This window comes from Xiphophorus couchianus, chromosome 5 (genome assembly GCF_001444195.1).
Source record: "Xiphophorus couchianus chromosome 5, X_couchianus-1.0, whole genome shotgun sequence".
NCBI classification, from domain to species: Eukaryota; Metazoa; Chordata; class Actinopteri; order Cyprinodontiformes; family Poeciliidae; genus Xiphophorus; species Xiphophorus couchianus.
Genome location: NC_040232.1, coordinates 24736390 through 24747780, shown reverse-complemented (window position 1 = coordinate 24747780; position 11391 = coordinate 24736390). Strand labels below are relative to the sequence as shown.

The following is an 11391-nucleotide window of genomic DNA, read 5'->3' as shown; positions in this document are numbered from 1 at the left end:
TATACATGCAACTTTAACATTTAGTCATGTAATTCTGTTTCTACTTCTTTCAATATTCACTGTTTGAGCACAGAACGTGTGAACCGGTACACATGTCCATCTGCCTCTAAAAGTTTTATTATTATTATTATTTCAGACCAGCATGCTTGCATCTCAGTCATTTTCTCCCTGTTTCAGGTCTTACATAATGGGAAGGCGGCCGACCCACGCCTTTCATCTTTACTGTAATTGTTGTGTGCATCAAAGATGGGGAGATTGACGGGGCTGCATGGGAGGATTAATACAGTGGGTGAGTGACGACATACTGAGCTGTTCGGTCAGGACGGAGGGAGATGGAGGAGGAGGAGGAGGGGGATGGGGATGAGCTGATAAAAAAAAAAAAAAAAAAAGTAGGAGAGGACAAAAAGTGGGGAGAGAGTTAACGAGAGGGAGAGCATTAATTGTGCGCTTTGTGCCGGGGCTCTTTTGCTGAGTGTGGCTGTCGAGGTGCGGGCGCTCACCCCTCCAGCAGCCCGCCGTGATCTGAACCAGCTCTCAGGCTGCTGTATTCCAATGCAATTAGGCCACTCAAAGGCCTGCTTAAAGCTGCACCCCCACTACACACACACACACACACACACACTCAAATAGCAACAGCCCCTCCACCCCCCGCCCCCTTCCATTGTAGCAGGGAGGTGTATTCTGTCGCTCTTTGAGGCCCCTGGATGAAGAGACCACCCCGGGGAGCAGAAAAGAAGCACATTTCTCTCCACTTTTCACTCCTTTTTTTCCTTGTGCATCTATCTATCTATCTATCTATCTATCTATCTATCTATCTATCTATCTATCTATCTATCTATCTATCTATCTATCTATCTATCTATCTATCAGACACGGAGCACGCTCGCTCCTCCAAAGAGACGCAACTTGGAGTTAGTGCGCCGGATGAGACAAAAGAAGCAGAGCGACGGGGCATTACTATGATGGATGTCATTGTGGGACTGCTTTAGCAATATCGCTTCCCCTCTCCCTCTTTCATTATTCATGCAGCCCTATATTTCAACAAGTGGTGTGGGCCATGCAGCTCACCAGCTATAGTCCCCACAGGCTTCGGCACCGCGTACCCCCCCCCACACCACCTCCCCTGCACACACACCCTACCACTCGCCTTTCCATCCCCTTTAACAGAGAGCTCCTCGCAATCTCTTGGCAGAGTTTCACTGTGTCGTTCCCCAGAAAGCATTTAAAGCAGATTACAAACCTGACGCTACACCTCCCCAATAAAAGAAGAGAGAGAGAGAGAGAGAGAGATAGTGAGGAGAGGAAGAAAAAAAACTGGCACATTAACACCTGCAATACTGCTCAATGGCATCAGCAGATTAACGAGGTAATCCACACAATGAGGCCTTTGATTCGTGTGGTTTGGCAGGCAGCAACGCCAGGCATAATGCACACTGTTATTCCAGTCTGTCCCAGTGCAAGAGAAACCTGGCACAAGCCATTTCCTTTTTTTTTTTTTTTTTTTTTTTGTCTTTTCATCAAGACAAGCTTTTGAAGAATTTTCCATCTCGTGCATCTGGTGCTTCTATAGCCTGAATCCTTGTTGGGAGAAATAACCTGCTGGCTGCTCCCCGTGGCACAAGCTTCTTCTTTTTTTTTTCTTTTCTGCGGGGCTCTTTAAACAAGAAGCCTCCCCCCGAACCCCCAAACACACACACACACACACACACACACACTCTTCAGCACCCCCCCCCGCCCCTGCATAAGGACGTGCGTGTTCGCGTGCTCCAGCCAGATATCGCGGTGCCATCGCTCATGTGCGGCTCGATTAGCCCCACGTGCCTCGTTCGTCAGACGCGGAGGCAGAAGCAGATGGCGGGAGCCGCGCCGTGTTACCACGCCGCAGCACTGTGTAACGCTGCGCTAATTGAAACATCAATACCAGCCTGTCAATACTTTACAAAACACCACGAGCAACCTGACCCGCACTTGACTGATACGAGATTGAGACGACTTGATAAAAAAACAACAACAAAAACAAAATGCTATTGTATAGTAGAAGAAAAACTAAAGAACTTTTTTTTTTCCCCCTGTAAAGTTTTTTTTTTCCTTCTTCCAAATATTCCACCAGCAGCTAGGAAGATATCTTCCCTCCATCGCATCTCTCTCACCCCTCGTGGCACATTTTTAATGAATTGATAAAAAAAAAAAAAAAAAAAAGAAGAAGAAAAAGTTGAGGGAGCGGCTACGCGGCTCTGATCGGTAATTCGACGCCATCGAAAACTCAGCGGAGAACAGAGAGAAATTAGGCGGCTAGGAATTAATTTGTTATTTGTCCAGCTCAATGAGGAGTGACGCAGCCTCCTAAATGAACGGGTAATCCATTTCTTATTGCTGCCAAGCTGAATTCACCCTTCACTGAAGTGGAAAAAGACAAACATATCGCTCGCTAACCCTTCGCAACTCGCAGAGGCGAACTGAGGAGCGTTGAAACCTCTCCCTCAAACTATTTTCTTTCTTTATTTCTTTCTTTCTTGGCGGGGGTGGGAGAAAGGATTGGTGTGCAGTTTGGACAGGTGGGAAAGGGGATTGGGTAAAGAAGTTACAAGCAATAATCACAGCTGACACTGGGGTCACACACAGTAGAAAATACAAGTCGATTCCTGATCAATTGGCTTGCTGCACAGAGGAAAACAACAGTCTTTATTTAATCTTGTTCCATGTTGCGTCTTCTACTCCCTGCTCCGTACTACACCCTCCCAACCTCCTCCTTTTTCTTCTCACAGAGCTTCAGCCTAGTGGTTCTGATTGGTCCAATTGGTCCGTCTTCGTGGCGACACCCTTTGAGTCTTTTGGTGGTAAGGACCAGTTCTGTCTGTCTGTCTTCTTCCTTTCGGTTCTGTTTTCGTCGCGAGAACAGGTCTGGACATCTGCTGAACATCTGATGGACGTAGCTGTGGAGAAAAAAAAAAGTGACAATCATTCTAATCATATATGCATATGGAGCCCCAGGATTCGCGAGAGTTAGGGACCATAGTTGACCGAGAACAGAGGCAATATAGAAATACTTAGACGCCTCTGAAATGATAAGAGTTGCCTGTTTTAATAGTTCAAACATAAAATGTACCTTAATGTGCCTTAATACACACAGTAGAAGCACTTTGGCAATACCACAGGAGCTTGGTTAGCTAACACTAACATTCAGTGCCAATGAAGGGACATAGTGCTTCTTCATTGACTGATTTGTAAACCCCGACCTATTGTGTCAAGCAGCAATGTGCCTCGGCATTTCAGCTTCCCAAGGTGGATTTCTTTCCAATATTTTAGTTACGTTCCACCAAAAAATGGACCAAAACGGAAGTGCCAATAGACGGGGGCTCAGTCTATCGACATGAAACTCACACCACATTTCGGTAACAAGCCAAGTAATCCAAACATGCAAAGAAAACAACAAATTAGTTGTTTGTAAAGTTATGTGCAATAAAGTGGAATGGTACAGGGTATAACTACTGTACACATGAACCAAAGGAAGCCAAGAAGACCAAAAAAAACCCAACAACAACAAAGCAACTGAGATCTGTCAGCACTTAGAATCAGCTGCGATAAGCTGGTTTAATGTTAACTCATTAATATAAACTGGTTTCTTGTTAGCAAAGTATTGGACATAGAGATAGGAAGTCTTCGTAAAAAAGAAAGTCGCACCGTTGCAAAACATTTGGACGGCAATGGTGGGGGATGTCTTTCTAAACCTCTGGATATTCTAGCGAATGCTCGTTGGGGCCATAATCCAGAAGAGGAGAAGTTCAACATAAAGCAGACACAGCCAGGCGTCTCTCATAGGATTTCTGATGGAAAAGTCAAAAGAGTTGTCCAAGAGCCAAGAAGCATTAACAGTGAGACCCTGAAATCGCAGGCACAGTTTTACCTGGAGATTGAGGCTTAAGCTAAACTCTTTGCACAAACCATTGTTGGAGGAAGAACCATGTTAGAAGGGAAGTTTGAAGGCAGGAACATGATAGTGTGGGTCATCTTATAACATGTGTTACTGCCAGACCTTCAAATAAATGAATGGAGGATGAATGGATAAATGTACCAGGACAACTTGGATATAAATTTGAAGATGACTTCCAAGGAAGACAATGGAAAGAGAGTTAAGGTTAAAAAAAACATATTTAAGACATTTATGTAAGTGTATTAGATACTTAGTCCCTGTTCCACTACATGTATTGACCATAACTTTATTTCTAAACTAATTTGCTTTGTTTGTTTATGTGTGGATTACTTGGGTCGTTGCTGAGAACTGGAGAAAATTTCATGCCAGTAACCCCATTTGAAATATATTTACTGAGAAAAATGTTGACGTGTCCAATACATATTTTACCCACTGTATATGTTATAGTAAATCAGTCGATGCTAGTCTACATTTAGTCTGTAAAAAGGATCTTATAGCAACGTCAGGACGTCTGTAGGATCCACCAACTTAAATTTAAGACTTTTTAAGACCGCTCTGAATGGAACTTATGACCTGTAAATAAGTCATATAGCTTGACAACAGAAGTGAATCAATGACAAAGACCAACATCGCCCAGTTAACTGGTGGTAATTTAGCGTTTTCTTACCCATTATGGACTTGAATAAGCTCAATAGCTAGCTAGCGAAGGCATATTAGCAGCTGGTTACCATTAGCTGCAACCGCCTCGAGGTTTGACTCAAACTGTTGCGTAACTCCAGTTTTAAATCACTTCTTTCTCTATACAGCCAATTCTTTCAAGTAAACCGTAGTTATCGCTACAATTTACTTGTGTGTTGATGCTACACTTGCATAAAAGCCTCACTTAACACACTGCCACCTACTGGGCAGCTAGTGTAGGTTCACAAAAAAGTATCTATCTATCTATCTATCTATCTATCTATCTATCTATCTATCTATCTATCTGTCTATCTGTCTGTCTGTCTGTCTGTCTGTCTGTCTGTCTCAACTTCTCTATGTTTCTAGAAATTTCTATATGAATAAATATTAATCTAGCAGTTGACCCAGGTCGCCATTCATGCTGCGAGATTTTTTCCTGCCAACAATGAGCAACAGATAAAACCTAAAAGCCACAGCCGCATATTTGTGGGACGAAAACATTGATTTTACGAACTGAATAATTGTCAAAATATTTGCCAGCTTCAATAACCGCTCCAGCTGTAGACATCAACATATGCGACGTAAAAACCCCCCCAAAACAAACAAACAAACAAACATACATTTTGGTGGCCAAGTGGGCTTCCTGCCAGGTGTGCCTCACATGAAAACACATATTTGTCTGATTGAAAAATATTTTCCTGCATCTCATCCAAAAAAAAAAAAAAAAATTTCAAAAACGCACAGCAATTTACAAACCTTCAACGCCCCCCTCCGCGTCGGGGGCTCGATGAGGTTCATGCTCGTCGCTCTGCCTCCTGTAGTTTCCGACATCTGGATCATGGAGGAGATGTTTCACGTTAAACAGGCAGTGTGAGCGGCATATGCCAGTTTCAGAATTAGAAATACAGAAATTATTTTACTGCTTTCTGCACTTCCATGCAGCTAAATAAAGCAGAAGAGGTTAGGACATTCTTAAGTTATGTGCGTCAAACTTGAGGCTCAGGGGCCAAATTCGGCCCAGTGTAATTTTTTTACGTGGCCCTCTGGACTCTAAAAGCAGAAGTGTTCATAGTGTGGTTTGGGGGCCGTTTGTGACCCTTGAAATGATTTTTCAACCCCTGACCACAAGTCTAGGACAGTAAAAATGTGGCCACTAAAACAGAAAACAGTTCATGACCCACAAAATGTGGAAGATGTCTGTTTTTCTTTTAATAAGTCCGCAGTTTTTTCATGTTGTGGATCTTTACTGATATACAGATTTCATTAAAATGTTGTTTTATTGTTGAGCAGATACAATAAATAAATAAATAAATAAAATCAAACTAATTTTCACATCTTTGATTTAAAGATGTAGTTTAAACCTGCCAGTTTTGGCCCCCAGGGCAAAAACGCTTGAACACCGCGGCTCTTAAACATGACTTTATCAACCAAATCAAAGCAATTTTTTAATTTTTTATTCCGCATACTGTCAAAGTACATCAACATGAAGAAACGCTCAATATTTGATTTCAAGAAGCACTCAACAAATGCAGAAAGAGCTATTTCTTAATATTTTAACAGTTTTATCAATACATTCTTGACATGACCCAAAAATGAAAATGAGTTTCACACTCCTGCCACAAGTATCGGTGCTCAACATTATTAGACCCACACTGGTAGAGGCGAGGGGCTTTCGTTCCCCACACACCTGACGGCAGCAGGGCCAGAGGTCATTGTCTGGAAAGCTCCTCTACACACACACACACACACACACACACACACACACACACACACACACACACACACACACAACATTCGTTCCTTGATGTCTTCCATCTGCTACAGCCTGGCTTACAGCAGGAGTCACGACTCCTCTGACATGCTTCTGCCGCTTTGCGTAGAAGTCACGGGTGAGAAATTTTCGAGCAAACATGCGGAGAAAAAGACATTCACAGAGAATTTAGTTTCACAGTAAAAAGAAAAAAAAAATCGACAAGAACAAGCAGCTGAACAAGCTCCGTCCAAACAGGAGCAGCGTTCAGCTCGCGGTAACAATGTGATTCTCGGCTCAAGTTTTCAGCGAGCGTTGACGTCTCCCTCCCTCTTTCTCTCTCCCTCCCTCTCTCGGAGCTGTGAGGATTCCCGAACTGGCAGCTTTTCAGCGGGGGTTTTAGCGATACAGTATTTACAAGGCATGAGCAAGTGGGAGAGCTGCAACAGACGGCGCCGAACACGGCGCTTTCAATTATTTCTCACAGCATTCATGAAAATAGAAGCACAGCAGGGAGTACAGTACGAGCGACCAAACTATAAAAAGAAACTCTGAAAAAAAAAAAGAGAGAGAGAGAGAGAGAGAGAGAGAGAGAGAGAGAGAGAGAGAGAGAGAGAGAGAGAGAGAGAGAGAGAGAACTCCCAAGCTAATCTAAACGGGGTGTGAAGAACTCAGAGTGGTGCATGTCTCAGAAAAAATAAAAAATAAAAAAGAGAGAGAGAGAGACAGAGTGTTGGAGCGCAGACAGAGCGGAGCGGTGATGGGGAAAAAATTGCTGCATAAATAATTAGAGGGAGGTTGAAGTTGAGATTTGATTGCATTTTAAGGGTCTGTTTTGAGAGTGAAAATGGTCTGATAACCTCAGCAGGGGGCCTCATACAATTAGATCCATATTTAAGAAGCAAGTGAGAAGGGTTTACGACAAGTTCTGGCAGCTTTATGCGCCGCTTTTACATCAACGCTGGTTATAAAGTGTTAACAGTTGCTAGTTAGCGGAAATATAAAGAGCAGCTCAGGGCTGATGAGTGATTTATTGTCCGTGAACAAAATGACTACACTAATACACTGTGTGTGTGTTAGAGGTGGGGCTGTGTTTCAAGCTAGCATCGTTGGTATTCATGATGAAAACAATGCTAGTTCCACTGGTAGATTATTTCATTTGAAACAAGACATTTTTCCCATGTCAGAAGTGAAATAAGCTGCCAATGGAACTAGGACTTTTTCATCAATATTAGCGAATTATTGAACAAGCACATATATCTTGAGTCAGCTTTGTCTTATTTCAAGAGTACTAAGATATTTGCATTAGAAATTAGACCAAAATTGCTTTGCAAGATTTTGTGTTTTTGCGGTGTGCTGATCAACTTAATGCTTTTAAGATGTTTTATCTGCCAGCTGTGATGCTTTTCTGCTTAAAGGTACTAAAAAACCACAACATTTAACATTAGGATATAACATCAGATAACATTTAAATACAGAAATGTGGCGTTTATGTTATGTTTAACACCCGCTGAAAGGTTGTCATTTTCAAAAGGCATTTTTAATCTGATTTCATCTGAATGGATGTTCTGATTTATTCAATATTTCTGCCTATATAAGTTACAAGTACGCTTTCTCAACTCATTGCCGTAAACTAATAACTGTAGACTTTTGAAGCCGTGAGTAAAGAGCACAAAGAAGAAAACTCTCAGCATTTTTACAAGATGAACTTCACGTTAGCTTTTACACTATGCAAACGATAATAGAGAAATTCAGGAGTTTTTGTATCACTCATTAATTTGTTGTTGTAATGTCATTTATGGGTATTTTTTCTAATCCAACTTCAACTCTGTTCTACTGTCTGTATCTTCCTCTCAGGTCAGCGTCATCTCCGAGGATCTGCTGCTGCTGGTTGGACATCCTGCTTCGTGTCGCTTCAAATCACTTTTTTTTCTTTTCTTATGAAAACAAACTAAAGTTGTCAATGCACAGTCTACCCTAAAGCAAACATATTTACTCATGCTTTAGATTAAAATGCATGTTGTTTCCATTCACCGTTAAAGTACCGATTGTTTAAACACCTCGTCATATTTACCACTGCTCAGGTTTTCGCTCTTAAATGTGCAAAAATACAGTAGTTGTGTTTTTCCACATATTGACGTTATTACAGATAAAATAAAGCTGTCTTCGAGATTAATTTTGGTTTTTGTTGGTATTTTTGCACAATTTTCTAAACTTCTTCTGCAACAGAAACAGACTGATGACAGGAATCATACAATATTTATCTTGAACAACCTGAAATAGTTGGAAACTTTCTCTAATCAGCAGCTGACATTTATTTTTGAAATCTGACATTTTGTAAAGAAATCTACTTAATGGTAACAGCAAATTAGAAAAAGCTCTAGTTTCTCCATAAAAAACTTTTTGCACTAGGATAAGTTTTTTTTTTGCCATATCAAAGTTGGTTTGTTTTAGGGATGCACCGATTGCAGTTTTCTGGCCGATCGCCGATTACCAATCTTTTAAAAAGCCTAACTTACCGATTCCGATTTTGGCCAATACCACTTTTTTTTTTGTCTGAAATGTTGCTCAATATATCAAGAAAGCTGCTGAATTGGCAACAATGGACTATTATCAACTGTAAATGTGCAGACATGACCTGGTTGTCCGGTTTGTCAGTCAAATCTCTCTCACGGGAGAAGAGAAAAGCACAGTGGTTGATTTTTAGACCTTTGCCGAGTTTGACGGCATCAGTGGATAAGATCGGCTTCACATGTAAAAACCGGCCGATCACAGATCTCACAATATTAAGGAAATCGGCTGGCCGATAAATCGGTACAGCCATGGTTTATTTTGCAAAACAGCAATGGAAAGGTTTTGTTGGCATCACATGATCAGCAACCGGATGTTGCCACTGGTGCAAACCACAAAGAAGAAGACGACAGAAAGTGGTTGGAGGATGATGGCGCGGCGTGTTTTTTAGTGACTTATCGCGTGGACAAACGTATTCACATGCGATTTTAATTGCGTTTCTTATTTAATGGGAACACTTCAATTGCAAAATCATGTTTTTTCGACATATTAGCGGAATATTTACAAAGTTTTTGCGCATATTTGCGACTGAAACGCGGCTAGTGGCAAGCAAGAAAAACCACATGCAACAGGGAAGCAAATAACTGCTGAGATTAAAAGCTTTGTTAGTACATTTTCAAACAATCTTTGAGCTGTGCAATAAACAGAACATCCCTCTCTCTCACCCCCCCACCACCACACACACACACCCCAACACACACCAGTCCACCAACAACTCCCCACCCCCTCCAACGTAATGGATCAAACAAAGGACATCATTTGTAGGCCAAGTCTTTTTCTGAGTGTCTCTCTCTTCAGCTCTGCATACCAATCCAAAACAGCCCAAGGAAGAAAAAAAAAAGCCACGCTGTGGAACCTGTGCGTGTGTGTGTGTGTGTGTGTGTGTGTGCGTATGTGTGGACTGGGGGGGTTGGAAGGTCTGTTTGCCTCTCTGCCAAGCATTGATTTATCCTTTTCTCCAATTTATTTCTCCTCCTTGCTCCTACAATCCATTCAGATCTGCCTCCAGGGGAGAAACTCGGGGTAAAGACGTTGTCAGGCCTCGTCGCCGCCTCCTAACACCGGCTCAAAACTCATCTACAGGCCCAGAGGAGCACGCACCTCTGCAAGGACATGTCAGCCAGAAACACACACACACACACACATCGTTCATCTACAGGCAAACTTTTATCAGCGCTACAATTGGTTTAATAAGGTGATAAAAGATGGGCGTCTGGATTGCATCCATTGAAACTTGCTGGTTACGCTGGTCTGATCTGGATGTTTAATTGTTCCTCGTGATCTGAACAGACGACGATCTGATCGCAGTAACAGTATCTGGAGTCTCGATACGTCTGATCCTCTATCTCTGACACTTTCAGATGTCAAGGATTTGTCTCCTGAACGCCTCGCCGGTGACGACGGAGCTGAACAGAAACGCTGCATGCGCACAAGTCCTACAGTTATAACACACACACACACACACACACACACGCACCCCAACACGTTGAGCCGTATGGCAGAGATCTGAGAGCCATTCTTCAGTGTCACCGTGAGCGACGCCTGGCACATCCTCACACCTGAAGTTGATCAATGCAGATATATCCAGGGGGAAATTGAAATCCATAGGAAATTAGGCGGCTCCAGTGATTTATTGGAACAGTAAATCACAGCGTGGGTGTGGGTGGTGTGTGTGTGAATGGTGTGTGAGAGATGCTTTACCTCTGTGTACAGTACTGTACCTTGTGTTTGCTTGGCAAAGTGATGTCGCTAGCTCGTACTTTCCTGTCCCTCTCCATGTGGAAGACCCACTGAAGCACGTCCAGAGGAGGGGAGCGGTCCCTCCGGTAGAGCCCACCGTGAGGGACCGGGTGACGGCCCCCCATAGACACGACGCTCTGCAGGGGCCCCTCTGAGACACAAAACAGAAGAACGGAGAATTCATAACGCAGCTCAATTCTGCAAAAATCTTACCAAGTCATTTTGTTTTCTAGTTTCTAATGCAAATATGTTAAAACACTTGAAACGAGACAAAACTAACTTATAAGTGACTTTTCAGCAAAATAAAAGAGCTTGTTTTAAGTAAATAATTCCTTAATAATATTTCCATTGGCACATTATTTAATTTTTTCATAGAGTATTAGGCTGAACAGAGCTGCATGCTACACATTGAAAATGTTTGTAAAACTTGAAAACCATTATTTTCTTTCTATAGTAAGGTGGATCATTTTGTGTTTGACCCTTCAGATAAAATCCCATTTGGAGGCTGCATTATGTGACATATATTTATGTTTTCCCCGACTAAGGAAGTCAAACTTTTGGATTGACGTGTTTGTTAAGCAACAGTTGTTGAGCGTCTAAATTTTTAAGTCCCTGTCTAAACGTTTTACAGCAACATTCAGCTTCTACCAACTTCCAGAAAACTGCAAAACAGCCGAAACGCGGAGTTCTTCTAAATCAAGGCTAAAACCTTGATCTGTTT

General features: G+C 42.2%; 1 protein-coding gene across 2 annotated transcripts in view; it reads right to left on the bottom strand.

Moving 5' to 3' along the window:
• Positions 1-295: 295 nt before the first annotated feature.
• LOC114144237 (furin-like protease kpc-1) overlaps positions 296-11391 on the bottom strand; it is a 230091-nt gene continuing 218995 nt past the window's right edge. Inside the window, exons 18-20 of one of the 2 annotated variants that reach the window (XM_028016836.1) lie at positions 10652-10821; positions 5366-5440; positions 2086-2933 (exon numbers count right to left, since the gene is read on the bottom strand). In XM_028016836.1, the coding sequence (XP_027872637.1) occupies positions 2775-2933; positions 5366-5440; positions 10652-10821 (404 nt within the window). In that variant the 3' untranslated portion in view covers positions 2086-2774. Of the gene's footprint in view, positions 1715-2085; positions 2934-5365; positions 5441-9606; positions 10822-11391 lie in introns of those variants that run through there. The other variant, XR_003595448.1, reaches the window with a different exon arrangement.